A 17,407-nucleotide genomic window follows, 5' to 3' on the forward strand; every position below is an offset into this window, starting at 1 on the left:
CAACTCCTCCTGAACAAAAAGGCCAAGGTCTATAGTCTACTAAAATCGGGCATTTACCTTAAAATATAAAGTGGATATAGAGGCAAAAGGTGATCATTGTTGACCTTATTTGCATGCGCCTACCCAGAATCCCTTGTGGTTGTGGCAGCACCATGAGATTTCTGGGGGAAAACAAGCCTTCTGGCGTCTGTAGATGAGTGTTTAATAATACTAATACTACCCCTTAATTTAAGGTGGCAGGGTTTTCCATCACCTTTACCCACCATAACTTTTGTTATTGGTATTTCTAGTCTACTAAATTAAATAAGAAACTCTACAGTAAATATCAAGGCATAAAGTATTATGCTGCCCTATAACAATTCTAGTATCTAACTCTAGACTAAACTAGTGGAGAGAAAAACAAAAAAACAAACTCGTGGACAAAAGAAATAAAAGACCGAGACCAAATTGGATAGGAATTCTTTTTTATGTTATTCCAATAAAAAATACATTCATACAGAAATATAACAATTTTGCAAAAAAACAATTTCAAATAAAATCTTGTAAAACAAAATTTTACAAAAATCTTTACAAATATTCTTCAGATAAACAGGGCATTTCTGAAAAACAAAACAAAACAAACAAAAAAAGAAATAAAATTGACTAATATAAACTTTTTTTTTATCTTTCAAATTTCAAGCAAATTTGTATTTCGTTAGCTTGACTGAGGCTCAGTTATCACCTGAGTGTATTCTATCATTAAGAACATTACAGGCATTGGAACAAAATAAGTTCACACAGCCCCACCTCACTAAAATAATGCCAATGGCATTTCACAAGCAAGACAAGCCAGTGCATGTTTCCACAATTGTTTATCTGCTTGCAATTATAATGGCTAAACTCCGAGCACTTCAAAAAACACAGGAGATTTGAAATGCTTGCAGAGTACTCTGGCATTATGGAAAAACTTGATTTACAGCTACATCCATACAACCATGAAATTAGAAGGGAAAAAAAAGAAGTTGCGGCACCTGCTCAACTGGTTTTATCTCAAAACCAATCATAGAAAGAGGAATTACTTACATAGTAAGTTTACAAAAAAAACATGTTAAGCTATTTGGTATGTAAGACAGTTTAACCCTAGTAATCTTAACTTAAACCATATTTATGTCCACAATTTACGATCAGAAAAAAATGGGAAGGAACTCGAAATATATACTGGTATATAAAAAAACAAAACAAAAACAAAACAAACAAAAAAAAACCAAAACACTGAGTTGCCTTGGTCAAACGGATGGGGGGGGGATAAAAGTAAAAAATTAAAAGGGGGGGGGAGTCAGAGTGATGCAACCATCCAACCAGAAAAGGTCATAAAGCACAATGAACAAGAAAAAAAAACAAAAAAACCCACAAGTACCTTCCAATTACATACATAGTGAACAAAAAGGAGACAACTTTTTAAAAAAGGCATCTCCAGGCATAAAAAAAGTACCCTTAATTATTTTTTCAGTTAGAAAAAAAAATAAAAAAAAAATATTCAAAACACTCGAGTTGGAAAAAAAAAAAAAACACTTCCCCTTTTTATTTGTATGCCAGGGAAATTAGCAACATATTTCTTTTTTCCCCACTGGCAGACAAATCATAAAATATTAAAAATAAAAAAAATTAAATGGTTTAAGTTCTAGCCCATGACTTCTCAACAGGTAGTTTTTAAGTTGTTGTGAAACTAAATTCCCATGATGCTTGGCCAGCCACAGCTATCGGCTAACTGAGCATTATGTGAATTTTATTACACAACATTAACATGCTGCCATCAATACATTCATGGTTAGGTTTTACAGAATACTAAATGTTGATTATTCTTCTAGGGATCAGCAATCAATGGGTGCACATTTTTAATGCAGACAAGTGCAAAGCTAAAAATTTTATTCTCTTCTTTTCCAAATGATCATTTCTTTACCCAGAAAAAAACATTAGCACTAAAATCTAAATGCTGCTATTAGGTTTTTTGTACAATTACAAGAAAACATATTTAACATTAAATAAAATTATTACAAAAATAGATTTCAACCTCTTTATACAGCTCTTAACACTCAGTGACCTAAGACTACGAAGGCTTTCATTTAAATCAAAGTTTTTTTCCCCCCCAAAACATCCTCCCAAGTAGCATCTGCTTTTATCTGTTGAGTGCACATTTTTGAGAACAGAATCTGAGTGTCGATTAGTAGGGAGAGGGGCGAAGAGAGAATATTTTGCCCAAAGCAATGTGTTACAAAAACAACAGGAACTCGAAAAGTTACCATTGCCTTTGGTGGATAACCGGTCTTAAACAAGTTTAGATATGCAAGAATGAGAGAAAAAAGAGAAAAAAAAAATTATATAAATATTCTCCGATTTAAAAACACATTACTCTGTACCTCCAGGTATGTGAACATTTGCGTATTTAAGTGCATGTACGGATACATTTGTGCAAGTTCAATAACAAAGCAACAGCTCGGAAGAAAAATAAAAAAATAAAAGATAACACAGACAGAGAATGTATTACAAATGCTTGTAAGACTGCCTTCTGCTGTGGATACCCATACTTCTAATTTTGCAGATACAGGTATTATTAAAAAATAAAAAAAAAAACAACAAAAAAGTACACTCCTGGGTGACAACAGAGCCTTTAGCAAGCTTACAAAACCTAAACCCCTGTATCAGACCTTCTACCAGATGAAGATCTATTGCATAAGGCACCATTTTAAAAGGTCAACAGTGCATTAACAGCTAGGAAACCAGAAATTAGTCCGAGGCATAAATAATAGAAAATTAGCTGCATGAGGAAAAAAAATAAAAATCAGTTTAAGCTATAGTGGTTTTCTCCACTTTTTTTTTTTCTTTTTAAAATGTTTTATACATAGTAATGTAACACCAGACCAATTGTATTTTAGCTGCTCTCATCTGGAATCATTAACTGCAGTCCTGATTAAAGAATGGAAAAGCATACAGTTTGTTTTTTCCCCTGAACCATGCAATATCTTTCTATTATAATGAAAAGTTATAGATTTTGTTATATTTGTAAATACACAGCTTATACAATGGATTACAAATGATCGTTGTAGCAAGTAAAAACAAGCTACTTGACACATTGCACGTTTAATAGCTGCACCAGACAACAAAAGCTCCTCTCGCACAGGAAAGGGACCATCTTTTTATTTTTTTTTGTTTATTTTTTTTTGGGGGGGGGGGGTCTTCTGCCTTCCTCTTCTCTTAGACCCCTTAGGTAAATGATCGATCCCAATATAGTATGCCATAGCATACACAAACAAAAATAACATTCAAACCGTTTATTTTTTAAACCCTCACAAGTGTACTCAACCGTTACGAAAATAAAAATCCTCCGCACACAGACATTGGCTCCTTGTCATCATTCAGTCAACCAATCATTAACATTCTCAGTGCACATGCTCACGGCGAAAGGCTTAGACGAGCCGTTCAGAAGATAAAGCACCACTAGTGCCGGGGTCCAGAAGACGCCAGGTGTAGCACTGGGTGGTTGCTATGCCGTATCTCACACGCTTAGTTAGCCCTACAAAGACCCTCAAAGAAGTGAGGTCTTGAAGGCATCTGGTTAGGGTGCAAATTGGCATGCTTTGGCTGGAACACGCATCCCTCGCACAAGGCAGGTCAACCTTGAAGTTGCTTATTCACAACTTGACCTCTTGACTCATTCAGAGGTGCCGCTTCATGTGAAGAGCCAGGTGATCAGACCTAGAGAAACACCTGAAAAATAACAATGAAGACAATTAAACATGTGGAATACAAGTAGATTCTGTTCATAATGGTGGATACACAATGCAAAGTGTCTCGGCCTGCGCCCAAAGTCAAGCATCCTTCCTCTGAGTCTTAGAACGAAGCACTTATAGTAAGCCAAAAACTAGATAAAGAGGATTCCATGAGCAAATTAATACTTTATTTAGAAGAACAATCTTGCAGAAGGTCGCAAGACAAAATTACAGTACAGCAAGATCCTGGTACGGTAGCAATGCCATGTAGTTGATTGTAATGGGAATTATAAAAGGCAGTTAAGCTTTCAAAATGTACTTTGTGACAACAGCAACGCTTTTTCAGGTTCTAGGCAAACCCTCTTTGTACCGTCGGCACTGATCACAGATTCTGTCGCCTAATAAAGCCAAGGACAAAAGGTCCCACCCCAGGTAAGAAGCAATATTCTATCTATGAGCTTTGATTCCAAACGCTTGGATCAAATTATGTTGTTTTTTTTGTCTGAATGTGTTGCAACAATGTACCGGCATCCCTCCTGCACTGCATTGTGGGTCCATACATTATATATTATATATATATATATATATATATATATATATATACACATACACACACACACCTTTTCGAGGTAGTTTTAAAGCTTAAAGAGAATTTTTAAAGAAAGCACAATGAATAATTGGAAATGCGTACTTTTTAAAGCGCATTACATATAAACACGCTACTGTTCAAAAGGTTTGGGGTCATTTCCGGCTGTGACATAATTGCAGAGGGGTTTCTAGCAATTAATTAGCCTTTTAAACTTAAACTTGGATCAGCAAACACAACGTGCCATTGGAACACAGGAGTGATGAGAGTGATAAAGGGCCATTGGAACACAGGAGTGATGAGAGTGATAAAGGGCCACTGGAACACTGGAGTGATGGGAGTGATAAAGGGCCATTGGAACACAGGAGTGATAAAGGGCCATTGGAACACAGGAGTGATGGGAGTTATAAAGGGCCTCTGTACGCCTATGAAGAGATTCCATTAAAAATCAGCCGTTTCCAGCTACAATAGTCATTTACATCATTAACACCTTCTGCGCTGGATTTCTGATCCCTTTTCGTGTTATTTTAAAGGATACATTTGCTGTTCTTTCAAGGACAAGGAAACCTGTAAGTGACCCCAAACTTTTGAATGGTAGCGTATATTATATATACCCTCTAACTTTGAAGGAGCAACGCTTACCGTCAATCCATTTCGGGAGTATGCCGTCTCCTCTTACACTGTACGGAAAACCCAACACTATGACTCATAACGGCCTACAGAACATGTACCGTTCTGCATGCCAAAGCGTCTGAGTGCACATTTTAGGATATCCTTTCTATATACACAGTTGTTTTTTTATTGCAACACCTGTGGACAAGGAGGAATATCCTTTAAACAAGCACAGCCTCAGCCTTCAGGAATGAGTCAGCCTATGAGTCAGTGCCCCAAGCAAGTTTATTTAAGAGAGACGGTGCCTTCCTAGAATGGAGTGGCTATAAGGAACTATTGCCGGTGGAAAAAAAAGCAGGACCAAGCAAAATCACAAAAGCTTTTCGGTGATCACAAAGCACACTTTGATTTATAGATGTGAACGGACATTTATTAAGAACCTACCTGTCACAGTGCGGGCACTTAAATGGTTTGGCACCAGTGTGTTTTCGGAAGTGTCTGGTTAATTCATCACTTCTTGCAAAACGCCACTCACAACCCTCCCAGGAGCATCTGTAAGGTTTTTCTCCTGCAAGGAATAGCATTAGATTACGGTAAGCGACTCTCCAAATAAATATTCATCAAAATAAGGCATTCAGTAACACATAACGATCGTGTGGTTTACTCCAGGGTTAGGCACACCTTCTGCTTCTAACTGAAGGATGGGATGGTGGGGGATGATTGGACTTTTGGATTTAAAGTCTTGATGTTGCCTGAATAATTTTCGGCACAACTTGCTCGTAAGAGCAGCCAAGACCGAGCTCTCCTGCTGGATAAGATCCCCGGACAGTCTTCAAAACCGTCTTCTAATAGGTCTATAAAATGCTTTCAAAATACCAATACGTAGTACAGTGCCCTAGCAACAAAAATATTACCCAAGCAGTGTAAATTAACATAAAGTCTAGACTTCCCCATAGTATCCTCTTATTTTTAAGTTAATTAGGAGATATTAAATTAAGGGTGGACAAAACATAGCCACATTAATCCGCATTTACTGTAGAAGTGGTGCTGATACAATGTATATTAGCTTATGTTTCGATACAGAAATGATTGCACAGAAACATAATCCTATGATAGTCAGTAGACCACGTGTAGCAAACAGGTAGACCACCAGCAGCTGTTGGCCATCATAGAAGGACACCATTAGCACTTTTATGCTGAACTCTGGACTAAAAAGCTTGGAAGAGCAGTTCAAAGACACCGGTGGGAAAACTACATGGAGAAATGACCACCAGTGTACATCAGTTGACATCTTAGATTGTAAGCTTCAAAGGTTAGGGGGCATCTTCTCCCTTTGAGATAAGAAAGTCTGCTGGGGCTCTATCAATAAGTGTAATGTTATCATTGCTTCCAACGTGTATTTAATTCCCTAGTTTTAAGTAGAAGCTCATATTATTTTCAAGACGTCATATTGCTTTGTGGAGAAGACAGAAATCTTAATATGTACACAGGGGAACAGAACTAGCTCCCCATCACGGTGTAAAAAACACCCATAATGAGCGATGAGGACTTTTTTTTTTTTTTTTATACCCTAAATGTGAATTAAATTACAATATTGTTTAACCTTTGTAAACAGACTCCATAGTAAAAAAAAATAAAAAATATTGCTTCATCTGTAAGAATTTTACAGAAGAAAAGTGTTTCTGCTTCACATCCTTGTCTCTGTTTCAATATTAATGAAAGAAAACTAAAAAAAAAAAATAAAAAAAAAAAATATATATATATATATATATAATAAAAAAAACCTCTATAAAATGAGATGAATAATCATTTCACTCCTTTCCAGAACATGCTTAATCCTTAAAGGCTCCAAATCCGCTGAAGGAAAGAATGAGGAAGTGGGTTCCCCACAGGCTGAGTTGCAATGACATCATCTATGAGTCTTGGGTTTCCACCCCATGGTTGTGTAATGACATGACAACAAGGGATTCCCTCCTGTCAAGCCTCTTTCCCATGTACGGACCAAACACTAACCTGTGTGGGTACGTTGATGTGCTTTCAGATGTGAACTCTTTGTGTAAACCTTCTTGCAACCGTTGAAATGACACTTATGGACACGTTTCCTTCCATCAGGTGAAGCCTCTCCGCTCGTCGGACTACCTTGATCAACAGTCTTTCCGACGGAACCAGAGCGTGCCTTTCCTGGTGAATGTAACTCATTGGTTATAGCATTCCACAAGTGAGAGGGAGATTCTTTACTCTGCTCTGGGGAAGATGGAGGGGTAGACGTGACAGATGAGCTAAAAGTTCCTGATGTGGCCAAAACATCACCTATGGGATCCAAGGTAAATTTCGAAGTAGGCGAAAGTTCTTCTGAGCCATCAGATAACTCACTACCGTTATCAGAGTTCAAGCTATTGGTCTCCAAAGCCTGGCTGTCACTGATGTCCTCAGAAGGAACAACACACGTAGTACTGGGGTCAGGGTCCTCTTTCTTCTCACACGCCAGAATAAATTTGGTCCAAAGTTCCTCTTCTCTATCGAACTTAAACTCAGACGCAGACACGTAACAAGGTTCGCTTTGAAGATATCGCTCCAACTCAAGGCATGTCTGATAAAGAACGGAAAAAAAAGAACACAGTTGTGAAATAAGAACCTATTTCCTATTATTTATTTTTAATTAAAAAATTGGATGACCTTCAACAATTTGGACAGACCCAAAATACATTGGACGCTCTTTCATTCTTGGCACACGGCTACAAAACACACGGTTAAATATATTTAAAAATACAGTTAAAATGTGTTGAATGGCAAAGTTATGTTTTAGGATACAGTTACTATGACGCCGCCTCTCTAACCGACAAAATTCTGCATTACATAAACTAAAGAGGCTCATTTCCTTACGAAAACCAAATCAAGAGAAATGATCTACTACAATCCAACTCCCAAGAGAGGAGGTGCGCATGGTGATGACTAATTGCAGAAGTGTACATCCTTGGTTGAGGGAAGTTCAGATTTTTTTTTTGTTTTTTGTTTTTTCATTTTTTTAAAGTTTTAAAATAGCCACCTCACTGTTGTAAATAAATGCATGATAGCAGTTCCTGTTTTAGAGGCTTCTGGAAATCATACAATGGAAGAGAATTTTATCTGCTGGCCAAGAGTACAACTGGGTGAATCATCCACATTCTTTATCCCCTACGCCAAGAGAGGCTTCCTCTTACAGTACTGACCGCAAGCCATGAAAGTAAGCCGTTAAAACATGGCTACAGTATGATTTTTCAAAAAAAAAAAAAAAAAAATTCTAAAAAATTCCTTAAAATTCAAAAAAATAAAAATAAAAATTAAGATTTTTTTTCTTCATTTTTCTTGTGCAAAAAAAATTTACTCTAGAGATTTTCCTTCCAATTGCAAGTCGGATACTAATTTTGGCAGCGAATTTCGAGCTGAATAAAGACCATGTAGCTTGCAGACAGGGCAATGAAAATACCACACATACTTTCCGAGTGTTTTGCCCCAGGGGGCAATGGAATGTAACATTTTATTGCCATCCTCCGCTTTTGTTTTGCACATAATTCAAACTGGAAGAACATGGCAAGGAACAGATTAAATTAGAAAGAAAAAAAAAAAAGAAGAAGAAGGGCTATGGTTATCCATGATTTAGAAGACAGTGCCTTTATTGATGGGGGGGGGAAGAGGGAAATGGTCAGATTGTTAAACTTTAAGAAATTCGTTACTAATATAACGCACTCGCTCATCATTATGTAGATCACACGGATAGCCGATATGTCTGCTCTGTGATATTAGAAATGTCTGTAGATACCAGAACCTGGCTCCTCGCCACAATCTAAAATGCCTTGAAGGAAACTACTTAGATCAATTTCAATCATACGCTGAAGATCTGCCTCTTTGAAGGATAGTGGAGGGGGAGGAGAGCACACAATTAACCAGGAATGCGAAGATTGTAACACTTTTGTGGAAAGCTCTTTTTCCAGTAAACAAACAAGACATCTGATCTCTTAATTTGCTTTTGTTAGAATAAAGTAAACATCATTAAACAGAGACAAGGACAAAATACAATCGCTTCTTGATAAAAAAAAGGGGGGTCATCACATCCTGTCTTCAAAATAAAGAAAAATAAAATGTATTTATTTGCCTTTAAAGGGATACAATGATCTCCCAACACAATGAATGTATGAATGGAGAATCAACTATTGATCCAGTGATCTGTCACCCTTTATGGACATTTTTCTCATTAGCATTTGTTTTAACTATGGTGCTCGTGCGAAACTGAAGAAGTGAAAGGGGAGGAAAAAAAAAAAAAATATATATATTCTTGAGATTCCACTGGCTAAAATGACAGGAATAACTCTTGCCAAACTGGGGCTTACATGACAAGAGCCAGCTGTGCAGTTTGGACCCATTGCAAACTCACAAGTTTTGCCAAATGGCTGTATGGTTCCTAGTGTAATTCAAGCTGTTTTGTGATTGAGGCTGTATTTAGCTGTCACTGGGAATCACTACCAGCAAAGCACCAATCAGACACAATTACACACAAATATTATATATATATATATATATATTTAATTTAGCTGCATGAACAATATACATTACAGTTAAATAGTATGAATGCCTGATCATTTTAAAAAAAAAATAAAAAAAAAATTAGCTTACTACTATGGATGCCTCATAATTTTTTTAAATTTTTTTTTGTATTAATTAGCTTAATATAATGAATGCATGAACATTTTACATCAGAAAAAAATAAATAGAAATATATAAATATACACCTAAAAAAATAAAAATCACAACATAAAATCGTGGGATTTTAGGATATGTTGAACCCCTGGCAAACCAAAGAAATCATGCAAAAAAAAAAATAATAAAATAAATTAAAAATAATAGCGTTAGAATAATGTTTGTTGTGTGTGCTTAGCAATGGCAGGGCTTGCAAACAGCAGCCATTGCTGCCTGTTAACCAGCAGGGGCTATGTGTGTGTGTGACAGGGCTAGCGATACATGATAAAGTCAATTTACCTGTTGCCAATACTCTTCCAAGGATGGCAAGGCAGAGAAGTAGCCAGTGTCATGCACAATCTGAAGCTCCTGGAAAATGCTGCACATAGGTAGAACATCCATGGTGTCTGGAAATATTAAATATTTCTAGATTTATGCTAGAAAAATAGAAAATGCTATCATATATCTCTATATAATAAAAAAATATAATCCAAAAGAGATAGATCCCCGGTGAGGCGGAATAAGTACTCCAGGTTTCATGCAAATGTCATTGCATAGCAACTGAAATAAGAAAAATAATAATAATAATAATAGGAAGGGAGGCTGCGCTCCTCCTGGAGCAGAGAACTTGGTCTGCGCTGACAATATTTGCAAACACTGGAGGGACTGCAAATGTAAACCTCTGCAAAACTTCCCTATTCAAACCTCCAAGCCAGCCTCCTCCCCCACGTGATCGCATTACGCCGGCTCAGTACAGGAGCCAATCATGCCGAGGTGGTTGCCACAGCGTTCCTATGATGTCAGCTACGACCAATGGCGAAGCTCAGCGCTTAGGGGAAGGCGCTGGCGTGACGAAATCGGTCCGTAAAGAAGGCGGCGATTGGTTCGATTCGAAATTTCAGGCCCCCACCTTGGGATGGAAGGGAGGGGCTAGCTATTTTTAGACGGGTATATAATAGGCTTGCCGCTCACAAGACTGTTTCAGTTGCGGTCGGCGGCCGCAGAGAGCGCTTGTGAGTGAGTGTGGAGAGCTGGTTAAAAATAAAAATACAAAAGTAAAGGGGTTGTTTGTGTTAAACGGCGGCTGCGAGCTATAAGAGTATCGAGTAGATCCTCTGGGGATCAATAAAACGTTACTATGCGCAAAGCATGAGGCAGGGGTATATTGTCCATATGTACGTGTCTGTTTACCTCACGATGCCATGCAATGCAATTAGCGGCTGACAGCACTTTCTATTCCTGTCAGATGGCTGAGCGTGACAGAGTTTGACGTACTGTGGGTCTTTGTACATTTTCCCCCTTCCCATCCTTTGCCCGTGGATTTTTAATAAAAATGATAGTTAAAAAAAAAAATGCAGCAACATAGAACATAGGAAAGTTTTTTACTTTGCTGAGAGGGTAGTGGTTAAGTGGAACAGTCTCCCAGCAGAAGTGGTAGACGATAATACAGCGAGGGATTTAAACATGCATGGCATAGGAATATGGCTCCCAAAAGATGTGACCAATGACTGATATTAAAGGCTGAGTCTAAATCAGGAGAAATGGGCCGAATGGCTCTTATCTCCCACCAAATTCTCTGTTTTGAGATATGGAGATGGTGACTTCCTTGGCTTTGGTGTCGGATTTGAAATACATACAAGGTGGCGCTGTATGGGGGTATTATCGGGGCTGACGTATAGGCAGACTATGTTTAGCAGTAAATACATGTTTAAGATTGTAAGCCTGTGAGCCGAGCCCCCTTTACCTAATGTATCGGTTTGCTTTAGTCTGTCGGTTCTAGTTTTGTCAAACCCTTTGAATGTAGGGACTGTCAGATGCGCTGCGGAAGTTGTTGGCGCCATCTAAATAGAAGACAATAAAAGGTGACTTTCGCCTTGTTTATCCTGCAGCCGCAATAAGGTTAAAGCTCGGTATCAGCAATCAGGGCTAACGATTCGATGTCATAATCTGAGTTTCGGTTTAGGCGGCGCATGCAGACCTCCTCCCAGATAAGGGACTATAACAGACATCTTGAAAGATTGCAAAACACTGAGCCAGACTTAGTGCCCTTTGGCACAGTCCATTAGCCACTAAGGCAATGACGTTTAATTCTTCTCTACTTCCTCCAAGCAGCTCGGTGATTGCCCGATAAGATACAAGCCGGGAATCACTTTATTGACGCACTAAAGAGTTGGGAAAAGTGCCCCTCGAAGGGTTAAATCCTGTAAAGCTTCTAGATCTGTTGCTTCTGTTTTTTTTTTTTTTTAAATTTGCACTTCATGCTCTAAATTGGTTAAGTCTCTCTAACCCCCCCCCCTGCTCTCCCCCTCGTTTCACTTTGATCGTTAGGACATAAAATGGAGTTTCTGGTTGTTTACTTCTTTTCTCTGTTCAGTATCATTTACTCCAGCAGAGGGAGGAGCGGCCTGCTCTGCATGCTCTCCCCTCCCCCCCATCCAGCTTTTCTCTCTCCCCTTCTCACACACTCTCTCTGGAAATGTACTGAAAGTTTATTGCTAGGACTGCCAGGATCTGACAAATCCCAGTTTGGTCATATCTGTTGTAGCTCCCATCCTCCACTCCTATCTGTATGTCTCTCCGATCAGCCATTGAGAATGTGATCCGGCACAGAATGTTTATGCAATATTTTTACAGCCGTGCGTTCTGCGAACGTGAGATTCTGCAGTTCCGATGTTTAAATCCATTCGCATCGTTGCTCTAGGATGGCCGAAACACATGCATGGAAAAAATACATGAATACTGATTTATATAGCGCCGTCATATTCTGTAGCGCTGTACAATGCAAGTACGGCACCGCATAACTATTTGGGCTTACGGAAGCCAAAGGCTATAGGGGGACTTGCTCAAGTGAGCTTACAATCTATAAATCATATCATGGTGCTGTACAAGGGTCACGTTCATTTTTTTTCTTATCAATTGTTTCATTTTTTTTTTCTTTTATAGATTTTTCTGTCCCTACATGCAGCAAAGGTAACATAAGATAAGAGAATGCTTTTATTATTGTATGCACAATTGAGTAAGTTTATATATAATGTAGCTATTAAAAAATATTCAGGTCTAAAGTTTGCTTTATATATAAAACATAACACACCTATAATTGATATACGTATGTATGTGTGTGTGCATATGTATATATATATATATATATATATATTTAAATAACAAGAGCTACATTAAAGATGGCCTAATTCAGATGCAAACCAAGAGGTAAAAATGTAAGACTAGAGGGTGAGAGGCTTAGATGTAATGTAAGGAAGTTCGTTTTATTGTATAAATAGAATTGCCTCCTAGCAGAAGTGGTACAGTGAGGGAATTTAAACGTGCATAGGATAGGCTTTTGGCTCCTGAATCTAAGATAAGACTTAGTAATGATTAAGGTCTTTACATCGGGGAGAATGTGTCTTCTCTGCTGTTTCTATGAAGTGCTGCATTTAACTCCTGGGCAGTGAGGGTTAATAACGCGTATAAAGTTAGACTGCATTCTTTGGTCAGTAGTGAGAAACCTTGGGGTCAGATGGCCTATGGGGTCCCAAGAGGGCACTTAAAGGGTTTCCAAATAATGCATTGTAAGAAGTGTTATAAGTGCCTTTAGGGGTCATTCCTTGCATATAATTACAGTTTTCAGGGCTCCATGCCAGTGCTCATCTAGAGGAAAAGCTGCCTAAAAATATCTTCTTTTCCTTGGCTCTTTCAGACAAAATCAGAAATACTTAAGATTTTTTTTCTTCTTCGGAATCAGACTAATTAATGATGTAACTGTCCACCGCGTCCCATACATGTGCAAAGTTCATCCAAGATTCTGAGAGGTTCCAGAACACTTTGATAGTGTGCAGCGGCTAGGAGTATGACAGATATGTGCAGGCCAAGCACGCTTTATTTACAAAGCATCTGATGCATGCAAGTCTGGTAACATACCTCCTAACAGTCCTGGTTTTCGTGGACAGTCCTGAGTAGGTGCCTCACTGTCTTGTGCGGGCAGTGGGGGACGTGGGCTGGTTGGGGATATCCTCTCATCTCCCATTATAGGGCCAATCAGGTGAATTACGTTTATTTATATAGTGCCAGCAGATTCTGTAGCGCTGTTACAATAAGTCGGTAAAAATTATTTTAAGAAACAAACTAGTACCAAGGAGAAGGGGGCCCTGCCTGCTTACAGTCTAGTTGGCGGTTGAGAGGGTAGTATAGTAGAGAGTTGAGGATGATCTGTAGAGGTTGTTGATCATTCAGATGGCTTGATTAGGATGTTGGCTGAGAGTGTTAGGTGGAAAGGTTAAAGCTTCCTAAAAAAGGTGAATTTTCAGAGAACCTTTGAAATTTGTATATGAGGGATAAAGTCTGATGGGACGGGGAAGGGAATTCCAGGAGTACATCGGGGGGGGATCCTGAATGTGGGAGTGAGCGGTAATAACAGTAGAAAAGAGATGGAAGTCATGAGATGATCAAAGACGGCGATTAGGGGTGTATGGCGAAGAGGGTAGAGATGTGGGGCTGCAGAGTTGTTAAGGGCTCTGTAGGTCAGGGTCAGAAGTTGATTTAGGAGGGTATTGAGAGCCAATGGAAAATTGGAGCAGCACATGAGGAACTGTGACAAAAGAAGGTTAGTCTTGTCCCAGTGTTGAGGACGGATGGAAGCGGTGAAAGAGGGGAGAGCAGTTAGTAGGGAGTTGCAATAATCCAGGGGGGATATCACAAGGGAGTGGATTACTGCTGTTGCAGCCCGGACCTTCTTTGTATCTCCCACATGCTTCCTCGAGATACACGAGCAGTGGGAGGCTGGTGTCTGGGTAAGGCTGTCATGCCTTATGCTCCACCCCTTTTGGGATTGGTGACGCCCATTTCCACAGCCCTGCCCCCTGGGCGCCCCCTAACCCAAGGGTCTATTTAGACACGTGAAATGTTGGAGGTATGCGGTTAGGGATCGGCAACTCTGCCACTGCTGATCACCCCTAGGGCATGTCTGGCCAAGCAGCATGTGAGGTTGCAGGCGATCTGAACTTTCCAACTCCTTAAATTGTTGACTTTATGTTAATTTGACTTTTGCTAACAGATGACAGAGATGTTCCATTGTGCCTTCATAAACGTGTAAGATACAAAAGCAGGGTCCCGATACTGAGCGCCAACAGAAGAATTAAGAGTGTTGCATCAACGTAAGCAGCCTTTTTTCAGCTGAAATCCGATAAGCTTGTTGATAACATTTACACATTTTGAAAACTTCACCTAAAATGGGTAGATGTTGTATACTTACTGCTGTTTGGTTTACATTCAAGTGGAGAGAAAAAAAATCCTCTCTCCTAATCTGAAAATAACTGTGGGAGTGATCGAGAGGCTGGTTGGAATAAGTTTACTTTACTGAAGTTTTACCAAATAGGTCCTGGCAAATCTGTGTTTGACCCTTTTTTCTACCCATTTTTTTTTTTTTTAAATCAATCTTGCTTGTTTCTCGCCTTGGTTGCTAAGAGAGACGTACAAATAAACTGATTTGTTTTACGGAAAGATAATGAATTATTTCTTTATTCATAGAAAAAGTTAGCATTTTTAATTTATCAATTGAAATTCCTCAGATGTGTCATTTTGACCTAATTTGGAAACTTACAATTAACTCTTTTAAACATTGAAAATGAAGTTTCTTAACGCTTACAGTAGGGTCTCCGTAGTTTTAAATGAAGATATTCTAACCAGCGCAGACGCTCCTAATTAACTACTAATTTCTATATCCGTCTTATTAAATTAAATGCCTTTTTTTTCTGAAAGCTGATCCCAAAGCTGATACTTTTTAATTGGGCTTGCATTTTAAGGATATTTGGTATATAATAGGACATTTTACGATAACTATTGTTTTTTTCCTTCAATACTGTGTGGTTTGGGCAAATCAAGTACATGATGATAAATCTGAATTGATTGTTTTTCAATAAAACACTAAAAAACAAAGACATGGAATTTTGAAGCTGTGCAAACAAAAAAGAAGATGCTGATAAAGCTAATTTATTTTGTTCCCAGTGGCATGGCAATTCGTTTTGGTGGGTTTGGCTTTTTTTTGTTTTTAGAGTTCCCGGCAAGTCCATTTCTTGATGATCTGGGGGCATGGAGAGAAAAAATTCCTTGATGGATGTTTACGGCTCCCACTGGCCGGTTCCGCAACTATGCATTGCAATTTTTTCTCTGTAAATGTTTCGTTTCAAAATAGCTCAATGTATTTTTTACGACAAAATATTCCATCCTGTTGCCCAAACATGACATAACCGTGAAAAAGGGCTAAGGTTGTTTTTGTTGTAGGAATGTTGAACCAATTTCACTTTCTGTTTTATGGTTAAAATAAACTGCTACTGAGCCATATGAAAGGGGTTTTAGCCTTGGATGGCCTCCAAAGTCAATGCATGAACCTTTGAACTTGAGTCTGTATTTGTACTATTTGAATATGGAAATGCAGATCCAGAAACTGGCTGAAAAGTTCACTTCTCATGAAATTCTGAAGGGTTTTTATGAATTAAAACTTACGCACAAAACATTCGGAGTAGAGTAATTGTTCAGATTTGTACTTGCTAGGGGGCACTTCTGTAGTCTCACCAAAGTTATTTTTTTTTCTCTTTATGCACGCTTTTGGCATGTTTTTTTTTTTATTGGAGTTGCTGGCCTTTTGGTCGCCACTTACCCTTTAAGACTTAAGTGAAATTCAGAGAGGGATCAAGAAGATCCAGTCCTCCTATGGCTTTGACCATGGAGGTAAGGAAGGGACCACGTATCTCCAAGGGTAGAATGTGGTTCCAGGATAGGAAGACTGGATACCCAGTGATCCACTGTGGCCTTACTATAGCACTTGGACTTAGAAAAGAAAAAGAAAAAAACAATCTTACCGAAGTTTGGGTTTTTTTGCTTTGTCTTTGTGAATGTGTCACCTTTTCACATTTTTTTTTTGCACAGGACATGGGGCCAGTTCCACGAAGACTTAATTTTTAGTGAAGGAGATATACTGGCCTTTTGATAGCCTTTTCCCATAGAAGACTTCTGTGGATTCCAAATTTGGAGGCAGATCAAGACGATCTACCATATTCTGCCATGGATGTAAGCAAAACAAAGGATGGAAAGTTAAGCACCGAACAAGGAAAACTGTGGATTTAGTGATCAACTAAGCCTTATTGTGGCTCTGGTACCTTTTTTTCTTGACAATTGGAAGCCATGCATCTTGGGCTGTGAAAAGTTTAAAATATGAAGTTTATTAAATGGAAACAAGAGGCTGCTAAAGCAATTACTGTTGTGTCCTTAAAACAACCTTTATATACTTCAAATACTAGGAGTACGCAACACACCAGAGAAGCCTACAGCAGAGTCGCCCGTGCCAAAGTGCTGGTGTATTTTAATGTCACACACACTTATACGTGTATATAAAAAGTAAAATAGTACAACCACACTGCAAAAACAGAGCTGTATATTCACTAAAGGTGGTGTTTGGCAGAGAGTTGGGGTTTCAACTACCTCGCATTACTATTTATTATAATTGGCAAACACTGTCAGGTTTCTCCAGTGTGAAGGTCTGCGCTGGCCCTGTATAATGTATAATTCAATGGCTGAGGTGGCTTTGGAGAAATCTGTTTTTACTATACATTATACATACCAGCCAAGCTCTTCCTACAACACAAGCTTATTGGGGATGGGCCTTCAAAATGTACAGTAAAGTCAAGTAGTTGAAACCACAACCTCTACAATCTCCTACAAATTCTCCCTTTAGTGATTAACCTCAAGAGACCTAACAAAA

At 38.6% G+C, this 17,407-nt stretch overlaps 1 protein-coding gene across 2 annotated transcripts; it reads right to left on the reverse strand.

The window, feature by feature from the left end:
• Positions 1 to 3,692: 3,692 nt before the first annotated feature.
• Positions 3,693 to 10,059, reverse strand: LOC149287167 (Krueppel-like factor 6). 2 transcript variants are annotated; one of them, XM_089493222.1, is made up of 4 exons: positions 9,958 to 10,059; positions 7,084 to 7,534; positions 5,389 to 5,512; positions 3,693 to 3,744 (listed from the first exon to the last, which is right to left on the reverse strand). In XM_089493222.1, exons 1-4 carry the CDS (start codon positions 10,057 to 10,059, stop codon positions 3,693 to 3,695), a joined length of 729 nt encoding a protein of 242 aa, XP_089349348.1. The 2 variants fall into 2 exon arrangements, with proteins under 2 accessions (XP_089349348.1, XP_089349347.1); XM_089493221.1 differs by having other exon boundaries at positions 6,958 to 7,534.
• Positions 10,060 to 17,407: the final 7,348 nt, after the last annotated feature.

This window comes from Sceloporus occidentalis, unplaced genomic scaffold (assembly GCF_023333645.1).
Source record: "Sceloporus occidentalis isolate IW3139 unplaced genomic scaffold, rSceOcc1.0.p SCAF_63, whole genome shotgun sequence".
In the NCBI taxonomy this organism is placed as follows: domain Eukaryota; kingdom Metazoa; phylum Chordata; class Lepidosauria; order Squamata; family Phrynosomatidae; genus Sceloporus; species Sceloporus occidentalis.